Source organism: Pagrus pagrus (genome assembly GCF_965226575.1).
Source record: "Pagrus pagrus genome assembly, chromosome: 20".
Taxonomy (NCBI): domain Eukaryota; kingdom Metazoa; phylum Chordata; class Actinopteri; order Spariformes; family Sparidae; genus Pagrus; species Pagrus pagrus.
Window position 1 is genome coordinate 11,308,014 of NC_140207.1, and position 26,460 is coordinate 11,334,473.

General features: G+C 43.3%; 1 protein-coding gene across 1 annotated transcript in view; it reads right to left on the reverse strand.

Annotated features, from left to right (window-relative positions):
• Nucleotides 1–2,599: 2,599 nt before the first annotated feature.
• Nucleotides 2,600–26,460, reverse strand: part of map3k22 (mitogen-activated protein kinase kinase kinase 22) — a 40,011-nt gene continuing 16,150 nt past the window's right edge. Inside the window, exons 4-18 of the mRNA XM_084341208.1 lie at nucleotides 26,322–26,431; nucleotides 24,314–24,351; nucleotides 19,855–19,954; nucleotides 19,299–19,415; nucleotides 18,504–18,618; nucleotides 16,613–16,746; nucleotides 15,772–15,845; nucleotides 14,656–14,717; nucleotides 12,665–12,736; nucleotides 11,971–12,135; nucleotides 10,214–10,362; nucleotides 9,968–10,099; nucleotides 8,492–8,621; nucleotides 7,172–7,349; nucleotides 2,600–5,054 (exon numbers count right to left, since the gene is read on the reverse strand). Of these exons, the coding sequence (XP_084197334.1) occupies nucleotides 4,826–5,054; nucleotides 7,172–7,349; nucleotides 8,492–8,621; nucleotides 9,968–10,099; nucleotides 10,214–10,362; nucleotides 11,971–12,135; nucleotides 12,665–12,736; nucleotides 14,656–14,717; nucleotides 15,772–15,845; nucleotides 16,613–16,746; nucleotides 18,504–18,618; nucleotides 19,299–19,415; nucleotides 19,855–19,954; nucleotides 24,314–24,351; nucleotides 26,322–26,431 (1,805 nt within the window). The 3' untranslated portion in view covers nucleotides 2,600–4,825. The remainder of the gene's footprint in view (nucleotides 5,055–7,171; nucleotides 7,350–8,491; nucleotides 8,622–9,967; nucleotides 10,100–10,213; nucleotides 10,363–11,970; nucleotides 12,136–12,664; nucleotides 12,737–14,655; nucleotides 14,718–15,771; nucleotides 15,846–16,612; nucleotides 16,747–18,503; nucleotides 18,619–19,298; nucleotides 19,416–19,854; nucleotides 19,955–24,313; nucleotides 24,352–26,321; nucleotides 26,432–26,460) is intronic.

A 26,460-nucleotide genomic window follows, 5' to 3' on the forward strand; every position in this document is an offset into this window, starting at 1 on the left:
ATGCAGAAATATAGAAAATTCAAAAGGGCTCACAAACTTTCAAGCACCACTGTAAATATTTGACCACGACTGTACTTGCTTACATCTGTCAACAGAGATTTAATTCCTTCTGTGTGGCAGATAATTTCGCCCAGGACGACATTTTATCTGCCCTCCAACTTCCCCCATGTAAACTTAAGCTTTGAAATCCCAGGGAAAGAAGAAAATGTTTCTAGTGTTTTACTACTCCAACTCTCTGTGCGGTGGAGGAGAGGCTGCAGGAGAAGTCGGAGGCAGTCGATCAGCCAATTTACAGGTGTAATACCTCCATCTACTGGACTACAACGATGGTGGTGAAATCAAATGGAGTAAAAACTGGAGTAAAACTGATCACACCTGTAAAGATTTCTAGCAATACTATATTTTGATCTTTCATGATGCTGCTAGTTTCTCCATGGCCATTATTATATACAATGAATGTCAACCATCTTGCCATTGAAGAGTTATTCCACTCAAAGCAAAATCTAATTTACCTCCAATGGTATCTAGCCTTTTACTCAACTATTCCACTTCACTGTTGGAGGGGACAATACACTGTTATACTATTATACTATATGTATACTGAGGAAAAACTGATTACCAGGCCTACAATTAAACAGTTTAACGAAAGATAAGTAACTTCAGGGCTGTATCAGCATGTTAAAAGTATCAATAATTTGGCTTGGATTCAACTGTAAGTTAACAGGCAGAACAAAATGCAGTCATGGTCTTAATGTCAGACACATCTTTCAGTCCAGTCGCCAGGATAACATTATAGCGATTATATTTTCTGCACGTCATACACAACATTTGTAAATGTGACACCTGTAAATATTTTTAAGGACAACACGAGAAACGGATGCCCAAACTTTTGTGTCATTCTCTTGTTGTAGTTCCTGTCCCTTATTTAGTTTGGCTAAGGTTTGGTTAAGGTTCTGGTCATGGTTTAGAGGAAATACAACATGAAAACAGCTTACCTGACTAAAAGTGAGTTGAGATGTAAGAATATATATATAAGAAAGAATATAAACAATGTAAACACAGTGTTTCTTTTGATAATAATTAACCCAAAGTGAAGTCAATATATATGTACATATATGTACACATCACCTTTCTTTCAATACAGTATACACACAGATCACCACAATACTCTAGTACTGAACCAGGCTAAGGAGTACACAGTGACACCTGTTGGCTTTAAACAGGCACGACAGATAAGCACCAACCATGCAGGCCTTAATAACACTACTAGAGTCTGAACATGAGCTGAACGCATGACACAATGTGTTTAGCCACTTTTAAATGGTGGACAGTGCCATTACTCACATATAACAACATGCTATATTTAATCTAATATCAATGCACACAAACAAAGGTTAGGGGGAAAGTAATATCAGTCAAACAGCTTGGATGGGAAGACCTTGACAGTTTTTTCATTGAAACCAAAGAACAACAAGAACTACTTCCTGTTGGTCGTGATCAGGGCCGTAGCCAGGATTTCAGAAATTCTGAGGTCCTTATCATACTGATATGATAAATATTATAAAGTATTTCTATGTAAATGCTCACACTATGTATTAAGATATCAAAGACCCAGAGGAAAATACAGAGGGCATGACCTCTGTGGCTTCAATGGCAGCTGCGGGCCTGGTCATGAACGTATGACACCACCCGGATGAGCTCCCCAACACCCCCAGCCACACTTTAGCTGCTGAGCCTCAGTCAGCCAGTAGGTGGCGCATTGGCCCTGCACTAAATACACATAGAGCAGTGGGAATCAGGTAATACAACTAAAATACAGTGAAAACTACTATACAACAATAAACTCTAAACTTCCTAACATCACAGTCCCATTACAGTCAAGGCCTTTACATAATTATACAAGTTTTATTTGTTTCAGGTTGATCAAACTAGTTTTTTATTTTCAGACCACTTCTGAACTTATAAACAGGAGTTATTTTAATTTGAAGTGTTTTGGCTTTAAATGATGAGTTGGATGAATGTAATGTAAAGAGTTTATTTGTAAGATTAAAGAGTTTTTAAAGGCTATGGCGGCTATGTGTTCGGTTAAAATGAGCTTGATCTTACAAAACGACCCCACTGAGAGACAAGTTGGTATTAGCCTACTGTTTAATGCATATTGATGCGTTTTACAAGTTTCCATTACAAACCGACTTGACATTCAGAGACACGTACTACGGTGCTGAAGCTAGTGGACTATAGCCTCTGTATTTAAACAAGGCTATGTATGAAAATATCCAAAAAAATGTAATGATCTTATTGACAAATTCTGCAAAATTGTCTAAATGGCCCTTAATTAATAATTGTAATAATACATTGTGGTTCTGCATTAAATGTTGTATGTTGTAGATCTATATTGAGTACCTCTGTAGTCTGATCATACAGAGACAAAACAACCATTCACACTCACATTCACACCTTGTGATGTCGTTGGACGGTGGAAGGAAGGGGAGAACATGCAAACTGAAAACAGCTATAGAAGAAATAATTAGACAAGTGGACAATCTAACTCTAAAGGCAATGTTGTCACATAACAACACAATAAAATCACACAGGAAAATAGTCTTAGACCTTGGATTTATTAAGTTAAATGTACAAAAGATCAATGACTCGATACATTTCATGTTTCAAGGCTTTGTCATTAAGACAAAACGAACTCTGTCCCAATCGAAAGCCTCCCAGCCTTTTCATACTGCCTGCCAGCTCTCAAAGAGACAATCATACATACTGCTGTCTAAATCACAGTACAGTCTACTGTATAACGTAGCTATTTCATCAAATAGATTTGTATATAATGTAAAGAAATTTCATACAAAAGTGCGGAACAATATGTATTTACAGTATAATCTTTTATTTTTCCGTATAAAAGAACTTCAGCAAATCCTGTTGTGTGCTCTCTACTGAACAGCTGCTCACCTTTATTAAGAAGCTTTTCCGCTTTGGCAGTGAACATTTGTGTTTACAAGCAGATTCAGATAAGGCACTGACAAGGGTCAAAAAGAAGATTTGATCGTTCCTTAAGTGCCACTGTATCACAGCTAGCCACTACACCTCCGAACATCAATCTCCCCAGTTTAAGTTTCATCTCACCACTTTAAAGAATACAGCATTCAGCTCAGTCTTTTTCCAACTTGACCCTTTTTTTGGCGACTTGTAATATTTTCTCTCATGACGTGTGCCGTCAAGTGGTCATTAAATGGGAACCCCAGTCATTTTAAACCTGTGCCCCTACATTTACATGTGTTGGTGTGTAAATGATTCATACTTGAAAAAAGTTTTGGAATCTAATCTAATCCTTTGCGGCAGCTCAGACCGTCAAAGTTACATCCGAAGTTACGAAGAAACCTCAAACAAATTTTTAATGGACGTGACTCGAAGGTCGCAGTTGCTCCAAGGCATTACATTGCAGTCGTGTTGCGGCTGCCAGCTAAGGCGATCTACTGGACCGAATCTAACTAATCACTTACACACCAAAACGTAGATATAAGGCCCGGGTTTCAAAATAAATACCAGAATCTCCCTTTAAGTGACCCATTCATATAGTAGTGTGGGAAGCAAAGTAAAGGCAAGAGGGGACTAGATTCATACAACAAAAATGTAGATGAGACTTCAATCTAATTTCATAATGCTTTTCATAATAACACAATGAAATGTCAATGCATCTGATTTGGTCTGTGCCGTCTACCGTGCACGAAGCTGCCATAACATAGAAAAAGGCTATAAGGGCTCTGAGGTGACACAACAATCCAACATGACTAATACTGCACATTAACTTTAGCCTTACGTCGTTGAAAGATTCAACTTTTTTCTTTGGCCACGTGTTTTTTTTCTGTGGACCCAAGGCTCGCTGCATGGGACGCTGGAATGGATGTCACAGACTCCAACAGTAGTGTTGGTATTGCTTTATCGACATTACACACTAATGCAAAAAAGTTTGGTTCTTTTCCTTTACATCGGAAACAAACAAACACAATTCTCCGTATGAAATTATATAAAAAGATGCTTCAAATAGAAAAATATCTCCTCAGTTGACAACCTGCATGTTGGAAAACGTTTCAATGCATGATATCAAAAGTGCAACGTTGACGATCCTTCTAAATGGGCTTCTGAGTGCTATGAAAGTAGGGTAACGCAACCCTCCAAGATGTTTCTTAAAAAAGACATTCTTACTTACAAATTCTTATTGTAAGGCGTTGATGAAAATACATTTACATTTTCTAGGTGACAATAGAAAACTCATTTGCTAAGATGACTTTGTACGTTGTATAAAAATATTCTACCATCTTAATATCCCCTCATGGCTAACTTAGGCCGATGAGTGACTTACAGTACTGCCACATTTGGTCAACGTCACCAGTCGGTCATGATTACGTAGCATCCGGACATACCAAGACACTGTTCTGCGGCAGTAAATGACAGAAAGACCCAGAAAGCGCTCTAACTTGGGTCACTTGTCCTGCTCTTGTTAAAAGGACAGCAGTCTGTAGCTTGTGAGACTGCTAAGTGCTTTTCTCATCAGTTCCATCTCGGGGGAACAACGCTGCGACGCCTCGGAGGACTCTGGAGGTCTGACGCCATCAGCCTGGCCTCTCCGTGAGAAATCCCAGTTGAGCTACTTGTTGGGATATGCAGGGGTCCTGACAAGGCAGAGACTGGTGATAGATGACAGGGCAGGAAGTTGGAGTGATGCTGGGCCCTGGGGACGGGGCTGGGCTGGAGAGGAGGGGGGGCGCCGGGGCCTGTTGAGGCCTCGCAGGCAGGGGAAGGGAGATGGGGTCTGCCGGCCTCAGAAGCTGCCCTGGACGAACGGGTGGCTGAGAAGACCGTCTGCAGTGGGTCGCCACTTCTCCTCCACGAACACCTGCCGCAGGAAGTCCCTGCACGCGTCGGACACGCTTTCAGGGAGCATGGGCTTCGTAGGCTGGGTGGCAATTTTAAAAATGGCTGCCATGGCCTCGTACTCGGCCCACGGAGGTTTCTGGGTCAACATTTCCACAACGGTGCAGGCGACACTCCTGAGGACAAACAAGAACCAGGAGATTAATGGGTTGATATGTTTGTATGTATTTATGCTTACATCATCAGTGATGGAATGCAACAAAGTACATTTACTCAAGTACTGTCCTAAAGTAGCGTTTTTAGGTACTTCCATTTTCTGCTACTAGACAAATATTTAACTGTAGTTACTAGTTACTTTGCAGATTACATGCTGCATCAGTTCCAAAGTACAGCAGCACATTTTTAAAATTATTTTATTTGCAATCCAATCGTATAATCAGTTGACCCATAGTATACAGTATATAGATACATGTAAATATATGTGTAATATACTTTTTCTTGTACTTCTGATACTTAAGTACATTTAATATCAGATACTACTAGTACTATTTGTATGGGTGACTTTAACTTTTTCCAAAGTAATATTTTAATATTCAAGTATGATTCATGGATACTTAATACAACACTGTATATCATACTTAAAGGGGCATTATGCAGCTCCTATAAACAGACAGAGCTCTTGATACAAGAAGTAACAGTTCGCAAGAGTTAACATGAGTTTTAGATGTACTTTAAATCCATATATTTACATTTTGTTGATAAACATTGGAGCAAAACAAGCTTGTATTTTGAGTTATGGTGGGGTGAGAACAAAAAGTCCTGCAGTTCAAGAATTTGGGGCAAAATAACCAAAACTGTTATAAGAAAGAGTTACATAGGGCACCTTTAATGTACAAACTATGTTGGACACATCAACATTGAAACCTTAAAACAAATATTGCAATCCAGTGCACCAACTTTGGTCTCAAAAATAAGAGTTCACTTTCTAAATCAGAACAATTTGACTCTTTTTTCTTTATAAATTCATTACGTTGTTAGACTGCTACAGTGCTTCCAATGAGGGGAGACACCATATTTTTTCTGTTTCAGATGTAAACTCTGTCCTATGTTACCTAATAGCACCCAATTTATCTAATACCTAAAACAGCAGCAGTGGTCTGTTATGATTTGACATGGTGTAGCATCCCACAGGTGGAGCAGTTAGTGGCAGGAAGTCAAACACTGCTTTAAGCCTTAAGTTATGATTACTTTTCCATCATTCCCAAGGTCAGGTAAGAACTTTAATGCTCTTTTTCATGTTCTTTGACACGGTCCAATCTCACCAAGCTTCCAGTGAAAACCATGTTTGTCTCAGCACTTGAGCATGAAAGTAATTTGGGAATTCTTCAGGTCTTCAGATGAACTAAAGGATTTTATGCTCCTTAGTGGGTTTAAACAAATCTGCCGTGTCTTAGGCTAAAATAAATCCCTAAAAAATAATTAAATTGGGTCAAAAAAAGAGGCTTTTTCTCCCTCTTTTCATGAAAAGGTGACAGCTTTTTTTTTTTTATCGGACTGTGGCAAAATGTAATATTTACTGCAGGGCTATTGCTGTGGATTGCATTATATTTTACAGGTGTGCATGCTGATTTATTCTCCCCAGCTTTTGTATTACATGTCAGTATTTCTGCTTTGTAATCCAAACCTAAAATACAATTTATGTCCTGTTGGCTGGTATGTGTTTGACAGCTTCAACTGCTTTCATTTCGTAGTAATACCGTGGACTTGTTGAATTAAACATTGTTGCTGGCAGCGTTTTCACATCAAGGACACATGAACTGACACAAATAAGACCCAGATGAATTTTGTCCAGGGGTCGCCCACCTGATACAACATTTTGCTTTTAGATGTTTCAGGACAGAAGGTGTATGAAACCCATGACCGAAGTAATCATACATCCTGTCACTGTGTTGCTTAAGGACCCCACGACAGCACAACAGAAATTTAATCTCACTGAAATGTAAAGTAAAGTCAATATTTCTGAGTTTGTTGAGTTTAAATGTCTTCTCCAAAACTACATGCAGTAGTACCCCTTTAATATTCATTATGTTGTGTTAGCCTTTATGTCTTGGTGACAGTTTAAAGTGTCACAAACACAACTGTTTCAACAATGTGTTGCTTTACCACCCATTTATTGAGCTACCTTTATTGCTTTCACTGTGAAAGTGCCTGTAATATTTTTTTTTATGTGCTGCATCAGTCTCTTATCCCCTTTGGGCCTCATTACAGCTCCATCTGATCTTATTCTTCTTACCACACATCAGCTTTGCGGCCGTAGCCCTCCCCGTTGATGACCTCCGGGCTCATCCAGTAGGGGGTGCCAGTGACGGACTTGATTCCAGTACCAGACATGCAGATGGTCTGGATACGTTTGCTGGCTCCAAAGTCTCCCAGCTTCACGTTCCCTGATGAGTCTCTCAGGATGTTCGCACCTGGTGGAACGAAAACAAAATGAGCTCAGAGTTATTCAAGAGTCTCCCGGGGACTGTCGACATCCTTGAAGGGATATACTTTTGATAGTGTGGCGGTGCGGTTAATGCGCTCGGCTGTTGCAAAGAGCGCGCGCCAGAACTTAAACTGACCGAGCAACCTGAGGGGGAAGGTAAAACTTTTCCAATGAGATGATGGAACACTGGCAGACATATTTATAAAATGTCAAAGCATACTTTTTACTCTAAAATGAAACACTGAATCAACCATCTCCTCCACGTGGATCAAACACCCTTCTTTCCTCCTCCTCCTCGTCCTCCTCCTTTAGTAATTTTCCGACTTGTAGCTGTGTCTATCCCATTTCCTCCAGGCGCTCCTCTTGTTTGATCAGTGACTAATGTACACCACTCGCCACTCACTCTCCACACCCACTGGAGGATGGAGGCCTCGCAGAGAGGAGACTCAAACTGCGACCTTTACTCTCAACTTCTCACTTCTTTAATTGGTTTCCACTGCCTGTATGTGTGTTGTGAGACCTCTCCAATAAATCAACTCCATGTATTTGACTCCTTAAATTCATGAGAAACTTTACAGGCTGCGATGCCAAGCTCGATCCAAAAACCACACGTGCAGACAGCTCGTTTCGCTACATATAGAGGAGCTCTTGTGTAGTGGGATGAGCACATACCGTATATTACACACAAAGAGCATTTTCTAAGTGGAAAATCCCACCCACACACACTCTCCTGTGAGACCTACTATCTTTTTTCCCCCAGCAGACGGTACATTTTCCTCTTCTTGGCTGCCACTGGACGAAGCAGTGACTCCCAAAGCTGCGGGCAGCCAAACTAAAAGCCTTTCCATCCGGTGTTGAACATTTTTAGCCTGGCCGATTTCACCAGCACGGAGCCTAATATATCTCACAGGGGCAGTTCAAAATAGCGAATTTTTTCCAGGCTCCTTTCTCTAGACGGTGAATAACCAAATGAGGAAATGTCAACTAGAATAAAATGAATGGATCTGTCATGTTCTCAGTCTGCAACAGTTGCCGCATGATGAACCACAAAGATGAAGGAGTGTTCACTGGACATAAATCCAATTAAAAATCCTACCCTGACCTTTGCCAGCTCGCCATTTCTCTTACCTTTGATGTCTCTGTGTACAATCATGTTGCTGTGCAGGTAGGAGACTCCTTGGAGGATCTGCCTGGTGTATCTCCTCGTCACCTTCTCTGTCAGGGCGCCATAGGCTTTCAGCTGGTCCTTTATTGAGCCCTGGCGAGGAGAAAATGAGAAAGTGAGTGAGAGAAGTAGAGGAACAGCTTGAGAAATACGTTTATGATCTTCGTATTGGCTGCAGTGTGAACTAATATTATTGCCACAGCTGGTGAATATGAAACAACACAGTTTTAAAGGTGCAGTGTGTGTAGAGTAGATATAAAATGGTTCAGAGTCTGATATTACAAGGATTTTTTAAATAAATCACTAATGAAGGAAATGAAGGATCTACATTTCCAGCTGAAAAAATTATTTATTTTCACTTTTTTTGTGAAAGCAGCCTCTGAGCCAATCTTCAAGCGCAAAAATCAAATACTACCCATACAACGTGTTAAAAGAAACTTGCTGGATTTGGAGTCCAAACGCCTTCAATGTCCTGCATTTCCTTTCATTTCCTGTTTTCAGTTCCTCAAGAGGAAAACCACAGGAGTATAGACTTGATCCAGAAACACCTGTGACGCAGTTTCGGGCTCGACCAGTTAAAACAAACTCTCCCTCTTCGCTTTCAGCTGTCAACAAGACACCTCAACAGCTCTCTGGCTCTCAGAGGGACACTTGCCCCCCCCGCCCTCCTCACCGTGGGCGACTTTAAGTGTTATCGGTCAGCCGCAGCGGTGCCGAGCAGTCACACACACACAAACTTGGCTTCTTGTCACCTCCTCCCTTGCCTCTGCCAACGAACTCCAGCGAAACATAAACATTTCCAAGCTCCAGACAATATGTGACTAAGACGCTCAATGCCACTCAGGGAAAAAAATAGCCCAGGAAATATTAAAAACAGGCGCAGGGACAGGGTCCACAGGCGACAGCAGCTCATTAAGACGCTCATTTAGTGAGAAAATGATCTCATAAACTGAGCAGTTCTGCTGACATCAACCACTGAGGACATGTTTGTTGACAGCTGGTGACATTTCAAAATTGGTTTCTAGCAGATGTGGCCGGTATGGGTTTGATTTGATGTTAAAACGTCTGCGTACCTATCGCTACAGCCAAAACAACTCGAAGTATGACATTCAGACATTCTTTATTGTGTCTCAGTCAAACTTTAAGGGTTGTGGCGTCTCTGATGTGCTACTTGTGACTTAATAAAAGGCATATTTGGCAGGATATGTCGGTTGCTGTTCGTCGACAAGTTGGGTTGGTGGCTCGCCAACCCAAAGCGTCGGTATGACGACCTGGGAACGCGACTCAACAATGCTATGTGTCTTCAGAATCACTGTCGCCCATAAACATCCTGAACACCATGAAATATTAAGAAAATATTTTGTTTTAGTCTGCATGTTATACCATTTTTAGAAAAGTCCTGTATGTCCTGAAATTAAAATGCCCTGCAGAATACGCACCCCGGGCATAAACTCGACAAAAATGGTGAGCTTCTTCTGTTCGAGGTCCCGCAGGCAGCCGTAGTACTGAACAATCCTCTCGTGACGCAGATTCTTCAGCAGCTGAATCTCACACTCCAAAGCGTTCACCTCCTGCAGAAAAAAGAAAAGCACATTCAAATATTAAGCATCTGTAGTCTTGAATCATGAAATCAGTCTTGCGTCCTAAAATACATGCAGCCAGTGACTTATTTTGTTCTCTCTCACCTTGCTGGTTTCCTGACAGTCTGGGTCAAAGGGCACCTGCTTGGCGGCCAGCTCGCGGCCTGTGTCGGCGTCATAACAGAGGTAGACCTCCCCGAACGCCCCGCGCCCCAGGAGCTTTCCCTGTCGCCAGTTGACTGGCGCCCGTGGCGCTGCAGAAACACAACACCACATGATGAAAACCCGCCAGTAATTCATTCTGTTACTAAGCCCCCAGAGGCAGACAGATCCACTGTGATATACTGATTGGCGCACTAGCGCTAACACTGAAGCATGCATCCAAATCCACCGCAAAACTCGACTGCAACTCACACACTAATTTCACCGAGACCAGACGTCAAAACCCACCACAGGGTTTTTTAATGGCTCCCACCGCAGACCCTCAGACGGGGGAAACCCGCTGATATCTGAGTCAAACCACGTTCAGCCGTCGACAGAAAGTCGTCGAAAACCTAGTGAGAGCATCTATACAACTCTCATCTTCACAGACCCAGACTCCGAGACTTTGTTTTGGTATTAACAAGCTTCTTTGTGGCCGAGTTAGACAGCGTGGTCGTGTGTGGGTGAGGAGGACACCAGAGGCTGACACGTCGACCACAGACTGCTGAGCTGAGATTTCGCTTCATGACAAAGACAATTTCTGGGCAACGCGTACCGTGAACTGAATGAGGACAGATGTGATCTTCTGACATGGATGATGGAGGGGAATTACAGTATCACTGTACATTAGCTCTATTCCCTCTTACTAGGATTCAAACATGTTTGACAGCCATCGAGTATTTACTAGAAAATATCCTCCATAAATGCAGAAAACGTTTAAAATTCTTGTCACTCCTCAATGTTCGACTTTTTCTGTTTGAACAATCGAGACACACTGTTTACTTTTATTTTGTGAGGCACCAAGGATACCTACTGACAAGGGCTGGCTGTCTATTAAAGGTCCCATATTATAGAAAGTGAGATTTCTATGTCTTTAGATTATAAAGCAGGTCTGTCTACGTGCTATATATATATATACTGTAAAGTATCACAATGATCAATCTAAGAGGAAATGCACGCAGCCTGTATTCAGGAACTGTGCCTTTAAACAAGCTGTCGTGGCTTCCGTATGTTTGTGATGAATAGAGGTCCTGCAGTAACAGATGGTATAAGTCAAATAATGTGGTTTTGCACTTTGTGGTTTTGGGGAAGGAATTTTAATCAGAAGATAAAGATCTTCATCGACTGATATTTGTATGCCTAAACAAACAAAAAAAACGTCTTTGCACTTTTTTTGTGCCGACTTCTCTGCATGTTGCTTTATTTCCAAAGTGATCATATAATTTAATCTAAAAACAAAGCGTCTGTACAAAAACGTTACCTTAATAAAATACTAACATTTGTATTTCAAATCTGAAATTATCTAATGAAAGTATAAGCAAAATGTCATGATTCGTGTCAAAAACAAACAGATGCACGCAGTGAATACTTTTGTGCATACGCCTGTGTGTTCTGCGGTTCAAAGTACTGAGATTTGAAACCAGACCTGCTCTTGACAAACAGAAGAAAACAAATCTGAACTTTAATTCATTAATTTCTGGGTTATCAGTGAGGCTTTATTTCTCTCATTATCCACAGGAAACAGACCGATGCAACACCAATCAACAACAAAAGCCAAGAATTCTGTTTATCCGAGACTGTATGTTTGGGGTCAAACACCCCTTTGGAGCTTCCCAGTCCCTTCATTTTGAAAAGTTTTAAGATTCAAGGACTCTACTTACACTTGGCTGTACCACGCTGGCAGCTCTTGTCAGCGGTGCGGCCCAGCGAGCGCAGGTCGCTGTACTGCAGCGTGCTGTCTCCATTGTAACTGCGTGTGCGGCTGGAGGGAACCAGCTGAAACAGGTTCTCCTGCGGCATGAAGCTGCGCGGAAGTGTCCTGCGACCTGAAAACACACATTTTGAAAAAACATAAATAGGCACATTAAAAGACACTAGAACGTTGTTTATGCTGTAAATGATTTTCACACAGTTACTTTACAGGTGTTGTGCAAAAAGTGAGCTCTCGGCCAAGACTTTAGGGCCAGCCGGAGCAGAGTGCCTCTCGCCACTCCGTCCCGCTTCCCCTCAGACAGGAAGCAGGGCGCTGTGTTTTTATACAAGTTCGGGTTCACCGCAGGGAAACGTAAATCATTGCTAGCCAAGGTTAGCCTCTGAGTAAGCAATTACTAGCAGCTGCCTGGAAGAGCAAGCCAGCACTTCATGTACCAAATCCAACCAGAGAGCGAAAAAATGCAGAGGCAGTCTACAATATTTAGAAATATATCTATTTGTCTGGAAATGTGGCAGAGGTGTTAAGAGGAGGCGATGTCTGGTGTCGGTGTGTGAATGTGTCTATTGTCTTGTACACATAGCATTTAATCCGTGCAATAATAGTGGGTGTTGTTAGTGCTCCAGAAAAGCCGGTTTTCTTACGGTCTCCGTAATCCTTGCTGCGATTGGGCAACTGGAACTGGCGAGGGAAAGTCCCCCCTTTCCCGTGGCGACCTGAGGAGAGAGCGGTGAGGCAGAGCTGTCAGTCAGGAAGTCAGTGAAGCCTCAACAACCATCACAACTGATCTCTTCTTTTACAGTAACAGTTTTGTGCTTTTGTTGTTCACAAGTGCAGGTTTAATGGCACGGAGCTGACCAGAAAAAATAAATAAAGATGACAGCACTTTAAAGGGGCACTATGTAGTTTTGGAGAAGAATTTCAAACTCAGAATTTTAATATTTACAACATTTATTTTTTCCATAACTGACTAAACAAGCTCAGAGGAAAATAAGGTCCCCAGAAGACTGGTTGCAGCTAAAAAGGTGGCAGGGTCCGCCATTGTTCAAAGTAAAACAGTATGAACTAGTGTTGCTCTTTAAGATGAGTTTGTTTATTTGTTTATTTAGTCATGAGAACGAAGAGAGTTTGTTTATTTAGTTTGTTCAGGCATAAAACAAAATCAGTGGAAACTTTCCTGGAAACTACATAGTGCCCCTTTAACATTTCAACAGATCACATCTGACAGACACTACACTGCTGTTGCCTGTATCAGCGTGTCAAATCAAAGCCTTTTTTTTCTCTTCACACCGAACAGAGCCGTGGCGTCGCCTCGCTGCAGCCAAGAGAGAAACTGAAAACAGCTCATGTGTGCTAGCTTAGCCTTAGCTCTGAACTCAGCGGAGCAGTAACTGAAGGCAGGTGGGGAGCACTGCTGACGCAGGCGAGCGCTGACACTCTCTCTCACTCACACACACACACACACACACACACACACACACACACACACACACACACACACACACACACACACACACACACACACACACACACACACACACACACACACACACACACACACACACACACACACACACACACACACACACACACACACACACAAGCGTGCGCGCTGAAGGGAGAGCAGCGGAGCCACTTGCAATTGAAAGCAGCTGTTCTGTCAGATGACTGCCTCCCCTCGCGCTGTTTTTGTGGCCGTATCCCATGGAGACGGGAGTTATTTTTTGTGTTTGGCAGCGCGGGATGGAGAGGAAAAATCTACTCACAGGGAATGGTAAACAAATACTGTAGCCCTCAGCAGGAAGGGCCACACAGCCTCACATCTGGGAGGGTTTGGGGGGGGGGGGGGGGAGGGGGTCGGGGCGTGCACGTGCATGCAATGCGTGCCCAAGTCTTCGAGTGCTGCTGCAGCTATATGAAGCTCCCACTCTCCCGGTCTGTGTACACAGCACTCCCCTTTTCTTAATTTACAGCACAGGGGGTGGTGGTGCTGGAGAAAGAGAAAATGACCAGATTGGGAGAGCTGCTGCGGCTCTTCTGTTCGTGAGGATTAGTGAGGCGTTATCTGTCATCCTGCTCCATTTGATCTGAGTTCTGAAGGAAGAGGGGACAGACAGGGAGCCGAGGGACGAGGACTAGACGAGTTAAAGGGGGGTGGGAGGGCGTCGGGGGGCGAGGGGACAGAGAGGGGAAGTGATCATGAAAAGACAGGAAGGCAGCGATGTCTAGCAAAAAAAAAAAAAGAAGGCAGACGAGGCGAAAAGGCGATGGACACAGAGGAGAGCGTGGAAGATGAAGCAGGAAGAGTTACGATGCTATCACGCTCTTCATCTCCTCCTGAGACACAAGAAATACAACCAAGATATTAAATATCTTCCCAATAAGCCATTCCTCATTTTAAGTATTTACTCCACATAAAACCATCAAATAACATCATCACCGTCCTCATTAGTAGTCTCAAGAGGGTGTTTTCAAGGGGGGGAAATTTTAGGTAATCAGGAGCTGCACGAACAGAGCGTCGGCTCCCTTTATGCGTGCCACAGAAACCAAAAAACTTTCTAATAACGAACACCGCTCTTTATCTTTCTGTAGCGTTTGAGCTGAGAGCAAAGAAGCCCTTTTCTCCTCTCCTTACCTTTGTATTCATAGTTGAGGTTCAGGTAATTATTGTCACGGTTGTTCTGTGAGAAAGGAGGACTGAAATGACAAGAGAACAGGAGGGGGGAAAAGTTGAAAAAAGGTTTTGCTATTTCAGTCAGTAATTTCCCCTTATCTTCAAACAGAGTCTGCTCTGCTCTACAGCTGCTGGTCTGAAGCAGCCCCCGATTCTAAAGCAGCGCAAAATGCCTCAAAACGACTTCTGCGTTCAAACTACTTTGAGCCGCGATTGATTTTTAAAACAACAATGTGCTGAAGTAGAAAAGATAAGCGTGCATGTTCTCTGCATTGACAATAAGAAAGCGAAAGTGGAGTTTGTGCTGAGCTTTTCTATCGTTAAAAGTGTCGATCTGCACCCCCTACCCTCCCCGGCCCGTCTGTAACCAGCCCTGACGACCCTGCAGAGAGTGACGTCTCTGCTGACCGCAGGGCGGCGCGGGGCCACGAGACCCTGGATAAGGGGCACGCATGCCCGCTCGCAGGGAAAAGTTCCATGCACTCGTTTCCTGCCATTGTTCTGCAGCCTGGAGCCCAGATAAGCCTCGTGCAGGTAGAGCTGTTTCCGTCCTACGCTCGCTCGCTCTCCCTCTTGCTCACTTTTCTTTCCCCTTTGATTCACAGTCAGCCTTCTCGCTCCTCTCTCTCTCTCTCTCTCTCTCTCTCTCTCTCTCTCTTCCACTTCACTCTCAGTCTTTCACCACTTTTCATTTTCTGGCTCAGATTTTCCTCTCATCCAGCATGTTCTTGCTTTACACTTTTCTACGTCTCCCACTCAGTCTCTCTCTGTCGCTCTCCCTCTCTGTCATGATAACGCAGGAATGCAGGCGTCCAGATAAGAGTTTTGTCGCCATGGCAACAGCAAAGTGACCCGATTCCCTCTTAATTTTCGTTCCACGGAGGCAGCTCCGGCAGGGTCAGGGAGCTCTGCTGGCCCTCGACGCCGTTTACAAACTTTCCTCCGTGTTAACGTTTCTTGAACACCGTGATGCAAACCGCGTCTCGTTATCTCCGTTAACAACGCCGGTCTGCGACATCATAAACATAAATCCACACAGACGAGGGGTCACAGATCACACGGTGCATCATGACTCACCTGTCCAGTGCTTGATCTATTGATTGACAGCTGCTCGACAGTGAGTTGTCCGCGCTCCCAAAGGGATCCAGCATCTGACAGATATAATAACACAGGGGAATGGAGGGTCAGAGGGCAAGCAATCATGTGAGGGAGACTATAAAGCAGCGGAGGTAGAGTATCACCGCAGAGCAACATAAGAATGTGGAGGGGCCACGAGTAATCGACAGGAGTTGATGTTATTGAAGGTTATGAAGTCATGACATTCACATTAACTAGGACTTCTTAAGTTATAGCATGTTCATACAGCCACCCGCTGTGGGTAGTTTATCGTGTTTCCGCTCAGTATATGAAGTTATAACATTGATTAAATGAAAATTTGACATAGAATTAGACAATAAGCCAGACTTTCTATGGAGGACCGAAACAGCCAAAATAAAAAATAAAAAAAATGACTCAATAAACCAAAAACCAAAAAGTTGACCTTGTGACACACCTTGGATGACAGCCGAGAAATACAAAAATTAATGTGAAAAGAATAAAGTCAATACAGAAATAAATGTGTCTGTGGAAATAAATACAAGACAAAATGCAAAGGGGATGAATACTAAAGTACTTGGATAAACAAATATGTACGTAACACGTATTTTATAAATTAAATAATGCAAACATTAATTATCAATATTGTTTTTTGGTGCATTTTGCATTTTAATCTATCGAGTCATTTATTTTATTTCTTTATTTGTATTTGATTTAGGCAGTTTTAGTCCTCCATATCTGCAGCTTATCATAAAGCACTGTTTAATCCAGAACCAAAAGCTTTTTAATCATCCTCGTCTTTTCCGTCTAGACATGCTCTTACATTCTGGTCGTGGGTCTCTGGGATGAACTCCCCTTCACTGTGGATGCTGGTGTAGGAGCCCTGGCGGGCGATCTGCTGCTGCTCCTCGGGGACGCTGCCAGGAGGCGGGGACGTCCGACCGGTGTGCAGGGAACCTGTGCGCAGTTTGAAAGGGTGGAGCAAGGAGAAAGAGAAGGACGGACGGAAGAATTAAGAGCAAAGAATGAGGAGAAATGTGAAATCAGATAATAAGAGGAGAAATTAAGCGGTGACGAGGAGAAGGAAAGGCGGGAAGGATGATGAAGAGATGAAAGCGAGGGGGCAGAGGGGAGAAAACGGCGTCATGGTGTTATTCATGGGTACAAGTTCAACAGTGCCACGACTACGAGAAATGATTTACTAAACCACATTGCTGCCACCTCTAACCTCAATTACTGTGACAAACGCTCCCCTGGACGAGCTGCAGCGGAGACTCAGCACTCGTCCTTGACACAGTAAGAAGACCTACTGGAACTGTCGCCAGCTGAGCTGACAGGAATACTGAAAGAGCCGCCGAGATGTGCCAAGATGTTTAGGAACGGTCAAAATAAACTGACTGACAAACTAAAATCACAGCTCCCTTTTCTCCACAGTTTAGTTTCTTTCTGCTTCTTTGCCTCAGTCTCCCTCCTCTCCTCTCCCCCCTGCTGCTCTACGTCATCGAGGTATCCGGGCTCTCATCACATCTTCACTCAACCGTCCACTGTGGCCGCTCTCCTGTCACCTCTCATCTGCCACCACTCCCTCCACTCCCATCCCTCAGCCGCTCTGACTTGTGGCCAACTGAGAGAGAGAGCGGGTAATTCTATACACTTTATACGACTCGGGATGGTGACAGCGCCGATGTTATTGGCGCTACGTGAGAAAGATTGGCGCTGACAGCGATCATAAAGCGTTTTTTTTGGTTTTCAGCTCCTCTGCTGCAAAAATGCAAATGTGACGCAGAAGTGCGCGCTGGTCGTTTGTGCGTGCGTTTGAGCACTGAGATATGACTCTAGCGCTGACCTTTCTGGATAGACCTGATATAAGGGAGGTGAGAGGATTCAGACGCGGGAGACGGGGGAGAAGGTATTTCGCAGAGCAAAATAAACCTTCACGCTGTGTTAGCAAACGAGCCAGGAGGGACAACAGAACCGGAGTGTTGCACCGTGTTATCTGGAGTGTGACGTGACAAGAAAAAGACCTTTGTCTGTCTTAAAGGAATAGTTTGACTGATTTTTGGCTTATTTACTTTGCAAGGAGTTAGATGGGAAGATGGATACGACTTTAACATCTTTTAAATAGAAGTAGGCCTTTCCCAGATAATTATGTTGACATCTTGCCATACCAATCTTATCATAAATATCTTATCCAGGTAACGATGACTTTGGATGTGCCAACAAAAACTGGCACAAACTGGATTAGCAGTATATACCCTGTTAATGTCTGATTATTAAGAATTAAAGGTTCATGGCTCTTTCACAGGGTGCACTTGCATTATTATGCAATTAAGCCATTACATCAGTGGCATAAAGCGGTCTTAAAATGACAATAATGTGGTTTATTATTATGACTTGCCCTTCCTTTGACCTGACATCAGCTGTCACGTTCACCTCCGATTTGCATTTTTCCCCTCTGACAAAGCACGTCCCTCATCTCGCCATTAACATTCCTATGACTATGGCATCACTCTGTGTTGTAAATTGACACTGACAAGCCACCCTTGAGGCCCCTTAGCAGGTGGACCAGAAATCTTGGCAGCGGCAGGATTTGGCTGCTCACTCTTGAGAAATTAGGTCTTAACAACTCCTGATAGAGCCGTAATGCCGTTTCTCGCCGGTCCGATTTGCCAGTGACTTTGCATTTCCGTGCGAGCTCCTACGTTGCGGCTCACCTGTCGAATGTTTGCGCACCCTCTCCGAGCCCTTAAGCAGGGAGCCTTTCAGATCTCCCAGTGACCGCGATGACCTCATCTCGCTCTGTTTGTCCCTGCTGTTCACTTGTAGGTACTGCAAAGAGAAAATGGACAGGAAGCGAGACTTGGAGTGAGTGGAAGAGGAGTGTAAGATCAGGAAAGGAAGTGAGGACCGCATTACATCATTGCCAATTACATCATCATATCAGGGGGGGAAGTTCCTGCGAGTTCAGCTAACAGTAGCTCTCATTTAAACGTCATGTGGTTTTAAAAAGAAAGAATGACTTCACTTAGATAAATTCCCAATTACTGTCAGCGAGTGACAAACCTGCAGCTGTTCCCAACACGGTTACTATGGCTACTATCAACACATTGAGACATCGCTGCACAACAGCATGATATGATCATTGTGAAGAAATGCTGCTGTGCAAATTACAGACTGCAGAGACCTCTGAGAAGCTGTTATGCCTTAAAAGGTGCAATATTTAATAATTGTAGTTGACAATATAAAAAAATTAAATTAACAGCTAACGAACTACCTCAAACCCATCACAGTCAAAACTCTACAAGCCTTGTAAGTACCAACAGTCCCCCACTGCTCCGAGCCTAGTCTGTACCTGCACAGCTAGAAGCAGTTAGCGGTTGCTCTTGTGATATGCTGCCCCCTGTTTGTTTGGAGTATGAATTCAACACGTGGCCAATTCGTACATATTGCACCTTTAAAGTCGCTCCAATGCTAAGCTTCACCTCTTCAAGACCTCGTTATGAACTCACATGGTTGTTCTTAGGGGTCTTGAGCAGTATCCTGAGCAGCCCGTTGGACCCCGTGCTGCAGCCCAACGTCAGCACCGCCTGATCCAGGTCCTCCTGGGTCTTCAGGGGCAGCAGCAACTGAAAGGACAAGAAAACATGCGGCACATGACCTTTCATTCACCATTGTTCCATAATGGCCGCATGTAAAAGCATCAGTACATGCATGACGTACTGTAGATGTTGTAATGTTAAAGCCTTGATATCTGCGCTGATTTTCAAGGGGAATATAAAAAAGAATACAAAAATGCCGCAAAGGAAACCGGATAAAGACATTCTCGATCTGATTCATAACAGCAGCCAAGGTCCTTAAAGGGGACATTTCTAAAAGTGCTTGTTTTTCTAAGTGTCTGGCAATGTTTCCTACGGAGATAGACCTTTTTGTTAAATAATAAGATCCTTTTAGTAACCACAAACTCAAGTTTCCAAAGCTTTTGCTAAGTATGAATCATTTACACACCGACACATGTAAATATAGAGCTCAGATTTAAAGAAATATGTCCGAATTTTCCCTTCGTACCTCTTTCTCCATGAAGAACATGTCCATCTGCTGGCCGAAGGCCTCTGTCACCTTCTGCAGCAGCTCCTTGATCTTCAGCGGCCTCTGAAACGGGATGATCCTGGGAAGCAGAGAACGACAGCAGGGTCAGAGGTCTGAGGTAGGTTCTAGTCTCCCGAGCCCCGACCCTGAATATACCTGCTCATAGTTCACAAGTTCGTGCCAGGTTTTTCAAGACAATACGACGCAGAAAAGAAAAATGGAAGGGTGTAAAAAAGGGGAAATTTAGCTTTAGTTGCAAAGGAGTCACGTCTTTCCTATTATTTGTAGCTTTACTAGTTTTCATACACATGTGTGAACTGGATGACCGTTTCTCAGCCATTTTATGACCACGTGAGAGGAAAAAGAGGCAGGTCAGCTGGGTCAAGGAGAGGAGCGAGCAGATGCTAAAGGGGCATTAATCAATGCAATGAAAACAGACAGTGCCAGAGCAACCCCCCCTGACATATATGAATGCTTTATCTGCTGTATGCCTACGTGTATGACCGAGTGTGCACACTATCTGTCTGCCCGAGTGGGGGCTTATCAGCCGGTGTTTGCAGCGAGTGTATATATGGATGCGTGCGTGTTTGTAAAACTCTACATGCATGAGTGTGCTTCCCAATCAGTGTGTGCATCGGCCACTGTTTCAACACCACTGGGCCTCTCTACTAAGCCAGCACAAAGGCAGATGGGAAACTTCCTGAGAGGAAGAGGGGGGGGGGGGGGAGAGATCTGGAGCAGCAGCAAAAGCAGCAGGATGTTTCCCTCCTCTTTTAAAGAGTGACAGAGTGAAAGATACAGAGTTGTGGAGATATTTACAGACTGCGAGAGGGAAAATAAAGGAGACAGCCTGACAAAGTAAAAGCAGGAGGAAGACATTCTCTCTGGTATTTCTTCTCCTCTCTCTGCCCTCAGCCTCTGCTTTTGAAGAATCCGCAGCCCACTATCTCTTTATAGTATCCTGATAAAAGGACTTGTTTTCATCCCATCATTTCCTCATCAGAGGCCAAAGCTCTGCCTATCTTAATGACTGCTCATTGGTTCCCTCATTTGCGGAGAGGATTCTGGGAATAGGGAGGCTTGCAGATCAGAGGCGAGCAGCAGCACAGCTAAACGCTCCCCATCTCTGTTTATACTCGTCGATGATGTGTCTGATAAAGAGCTGGAGGGATGTGGGGGAGGAGGGGGTGGGGGAGTCGGGGGTATGAGGATGCTGCTCCGAAAGATATGGCTTTCCTTCCTCTGTGCGAGCATGTGGACACACAGATTTGCTGAATGCTTTCACACATCCCAGCACACTCTCTCTTTCTCTTTCCCTTTCTCTCACGGACACAATCACAATCACATACACACAGAGAAAGAGAAAAAAAATAAAGGTCTGGCTCTGTTCCTTCACTCTCTGGCAGGAGACCCTGAGGCAGAGCCAGGGGGAAGAGAGACACAGCTCCCATTTCCTGCCCCAAAACCTTCAGCGCTTGCCAATGAAAAGAGAGACTGTCCAATTAGATTCCATTGTGGACGGACAACACGGTTATCCTGACTCAGGGACTCCTTGGACCACAAGTGCTGTGGACGCTGCTCAGATGTAACATGTAATTCACCCCCAGTGCCCAACTTGGATTGTAATTGTACAGTTTTTTTTTTATTTTCAACAGGAACTAATGATTATTTTAACTGTTGATTAGTCAATTAGTTGTTTGGGCTATAAAATATAAGAAAATGGTGAAAAAAATGGAAAATATTCACATTTTCAGAGCTGAATGAGAAATTTGACTTATTTATCTTAAAAATGACTCAAACTGATTAATCAATTACCATAAAAGTTAGCGACTAATTTAATAATTGACAACTGTAATGCCATCATACAGTAATCAGGCTCAAGGGGTTCCTGCTCAGTAACTAAAGGTGTACCCTTTTTTTACGAGGGCTCATAAATGTGGCTCAGTTGTTTTTCCATTAGGTTTTTAATGGCTTTTTGTTGTATGACTGCTGGGTTTTTGTTTTCCATACCTGTTTTCTGTGAGCATTTGCATGAAGGCCCGACTAAAAACAGGAAGTTGCTAACCAGCTTAAAATAGAAACGCTCTGCCATGCTGCTCTGGTCAATGCTATGTTTTTGTCGTTAGGAATATAAACATTAAACCTGCATTAGCTACATTTTTGGCTACTTTATGGCAGTAAACACAACACTGTCAGATTTCAGATGATATGGCTAACTTAAAGGTGCACTTTGTAAGAACTGGCCACCAGTCGAATTCAAACTTCAAACCAAAAGGGGGCAGCACACCAGAGTAACCGCTGACTGCTGCCAACTGTAGCTGCCATTAGCTATTTAGCTTGGTTAGCCTTGCAGTTAGCATTCCGGACTGGGCGCTCAGAACACAAAACTAGGGATTGTTGGTGTTTACATTGCTAGTTCATGAGTTTTGTATCCTGATGGACCAGGGCTAGCTAGTTAGCATGCTATCTTTAATAGATAATCACTGTAAGATTATATAGATGTCAGAACATCAAAAAAATATTACGTCTTCAAGTTCTTTTGATCATTTTAGTTCACTTTTGAATGTTTTCCTTACATATTGCACTTTTAGCTAGCAAACAGTTGCCTATTTAGACATCAGGGAAATGCAAAGCAACATTAGCATTGATCTGGAGTCATGTTTCTCTCCGTCAGATGAATATATGCTCAATATTCACTCTCCTTTTAGCTGTTTTTGTTCTCCACCAACTGCTAAATGCTCCACTATGCTATCCGGCCAAATGCTAACTTTTTTTGTCGGCCGTTTGGTGCTGGGAAGGTGGTGTACGGTGGATTTTTAATGCTTTTATTTGCTGAAAACAGCTGCTTGCTGGTAAGTAATGTAAGGTTAGCGATGAGAGTGAAAATAAACAGTCAAGTTGCGGCGCAGAGAACCAAAGTGAGCCGAAAGATGCTAAAACACTCCGTAGAGCTGTAAAGTCCAGTGACAAGTCTTTGTGGGTCCGTCACTATGAGCAAGCCCTTTAACATAAACATAGACTAATAACGTGACCCATTGTTAATATTACAATGTTGATTAGAGCAGCGTTAAATAAATAAGTATGTTAGTCATGCTAATGCTACAATGTGATATTATTATCTTACTCCTTGAGGTAACAAACCCAGGATATCCTACTGATTTCCAACACAGGCCCAGAACAGAACACGGTCAGAGCTCGGAGAAGCATGTCACAGAAATAGCTAAATAACAACATGACAAAAAGAAAAAGTGTGAATTTAAAAAAAGCATGAAAGAGAGCTGCTTTTGAAATCAGTGAATGGTGTCTTCCAGGGCTGTTGTTCTGGGAGAGCCGAGCGATGTGAGACGGGAGCTTGTGAGAAAGAGACTGCGAGACGGAGAAACAGAGGGAGGCAGAGACGCGAAGAGACAGGAACATGAAAAACTCGTCTCTTCCTCAGCAGCAGCCAATTAGGGCTGTGAAAAAGCGAGCGGGGCCCAATGTGAAGCCGTATTCTGCTGGAGGAGCGTGCCGTTTCCCTTCTCTTTCCCACTCCTCCGAGCCCGTGGCTTTCTAATCAAAGCCTCGCTCAACCAGTTCCTGCTCTGCCGGTCTATATTCTGATGAATCAAAGCGATTATTCCAGGAGGTTCTGGTCAGTCTCAGTATGATGTTTTTTTTCCGCTGTAACAGTACACTCTGTGTTTGTCATTTCCCCCCCCTTGAGGAGTGTTTTGGACAACTTCCGACTCTGCGGGTTGTTGAATAAAGGTTTCATGGGGACAAAGTACGTCTGCGAACTTGGACCTTTCCCCAAGATACAATGCTATGATGAGGACCTGAGACTCGCATAGCATCCATACATGGAAGGCTGGAGCTGCGTAGCCTAAAATGAAGCTCCAAATAAAGCCTTTCCCGTCCATTTATAATGGGGCGCCTTAGCTTTTCAAAGTGCTCCGACGCCGTAAACACACTGTAAGTCACCTGGGTGGAAAAACTGCTCGTCTCCAGACAGAATGAGCGAAACCATGCTTTGCCTCTTGAGAAAGGCTGGTGGTGTGAGGGAGGACAGATGGCTGCAGGGTGAAGGATGTCGAGGACGGAGGGAAACGCACAAGAAGCACAGAAGATGAAGTATTAATTTGGGGTGTGCCTGGAAGACTGGACACTGAACTGACACTCTTGGCACTCTTGTCTTTCTGCTCGCTACCTCTCTCGGGCCCTTTCTCTGTGTTTTTCTCTCTCTCGAGCGGCCCCGTCTGAGTCTGAAACACAAGGCCGCGGCTAAATGTCAAAGCAGGAATTTTTTCCCCTCTCTTTATGCTACTCTGGCATGTAACTGTGATTTCCCCTAGACACAAAATCCCAGGCATGGCAAAGCATAACAAAAAAGATCCGCAGCGAAGAGTTAAGGCTTGGACAGAGGAGTAGAAAAAACAATACGGAGGTTCCAACATACCGTTTTTCTCTCTCATGCTCCAGCTTGACTCTTAAATCCTGTTGAGAGGAAAAATAACAACAGAGGGGAGTTATGGAAGTGGAAAGTTAAAATGATTCATGGTTGTACGTGGGATTCGAGGCTGTTGAATAAATGAACGTGATAAGCAGGACAAGGAATTTAAAGAGGCACTATATAGTTCGGGGAAGAAATTTTAATCAGAAGGATTTCTTTTTTACGCCTGAACAAACTATATAAACAAACTGGCCTTAAAGGACAAATGCAAAAATTTGGCGGACCCTGCCACCTTTCTAGCTTCAAACAGTGTTCAGGGGACCTTAACTTCCTCTGAAAACTGCTTGTTTATTCAGTTATGGAAAAAAATCATATTTATGAGTTTGTATTATTACCTCGTTAATATTGTAAATATTACAATTCTGACTTTGAATTTCTTCTCTAAAACTCCACAGTGCCCTTTAAGTGACAAACAGCATTATCACGATACTGCATTTTTGTGCCCCAATACAAAGACAACATTATCCTTTCACTCGAGTCAAAAAGATGGCATGACACAAGCTATTTATAAAAAAAAAAGAAAAAAAAAAGCAGGAATCTGGAGGAGCCTGCAAGTCTGCATGAGGTCATGGTGATAAACGAACACTGACATCATAATCAGTGCTAGCGATTGGCTGAAAAAGTAGGGGTTTACCCCGACTCGGAGCGGAAACTCTCTGCCGCTCTCTGTTTGTTTATGTCTCATCATAAACATTGGTGCTTCAAGAGGATTTGCCAATTATCATTCCACAGAGGGAACGAGGAAACGGCTTCAGAGAGAGGCACAAGGTGATCGGGAGAAATTAAATCCTGCGGGCAGCGAGGGTTTTCAGTGTACAAAACCCATGAAGGAGAATGATGAGCCGGCTGAAATGTGAGCATTTATTGTTTAAAATGATTTCTAAAGTGATCTACTGTGGCTATAAACAGGTGACAGGCTATAACCCTTATCGCAATCTTCGCTAGTGATGTGGCACTTTTCTAAATGGCACATTTTGTTTTGTTCCGACGCTCCTAATTTGCTTTGTTTGTGAGCACCTGCAGCAAGCGGCGACAAATGTACAAGCTGTCAAACCTGCTTTCCTCGAGTTTACAACTCCCATGCCGATACATGTTTTGTGACTGCAGCTCACTTTCACGTTAGCGTCTGCACACTGTGTTAGCGCTAGACTGAGAATAAGCTCCTTTCAGTCGCAGCACAACCTTCACCTGACTTTGGCAGCCAGCAGCTGTCAGTCCAGCAAAAAATCAAAAAACGAATAAGTGGTGCTGGTGGAGGTTTTTTTATGCGTGTAAACCCAGACTGACAGTAAAGGTTAAAGCTGGCACTGCTGTGCTTTGTGTGTGTGTGTGTTTATGGTTAATAAACTGTAATTGAGCAGAAAGTGTGACAGCTTTGATGCGATACTCAAACCAGAAATCTACACCCCCTGTAGGCATTAAAGGTGGCTGTCAGAAGTTTATAGTTTATACTCTGTCGTGAGTAATAGCAGCTGTGATCAGACTTAATTCATGTCCTTAGGTTAGGGTTAGGCTTTACTGGCACTGCATTTTATTTGTGTTGCCAAATCTCGATGGTATAAAGGCTTTACAGCAGGTTTTAAAATGAGACTACTCATGCAACATAATCTATACTCAGCTTTCTATACTTTAAGGGTTGGGCTTCATTGGCATTACATTTTATAGGTATTTAATTTGGCATGAAGGTTTTAAAAGAGGATTACAAGAGCATACACTGACATAATCTATATTCGGCTTTTCCCAATCAAAATGTAGCTAAAATCTATTCCTTACATGCTTCGAAGACTTCACTGCTGCTCATGAGAATCTAAACAGTCATCAGAATCCAATTTTACTGACATGATTTGACCTCAGCTGCACTACAAATCTTTTACAGCCACCATTACAGCCGACAGGAGGTGGTCAGAGGTTGATATTGGCACTCAGGAGAAAGATTTCGATTTGCGATGTGTACCTGTTTGTAGAGCAAGGTTCTGTTCTTGGGCTTGTGGCTGTTGTGCTGGGTGTAGCAGCGACCCAAGGCTGCTAGGTCCTTCATGATGGAGTTGAGCGCCTCCTCGTCGTCTAGACAGAAAATAACACAGTTATTAGCA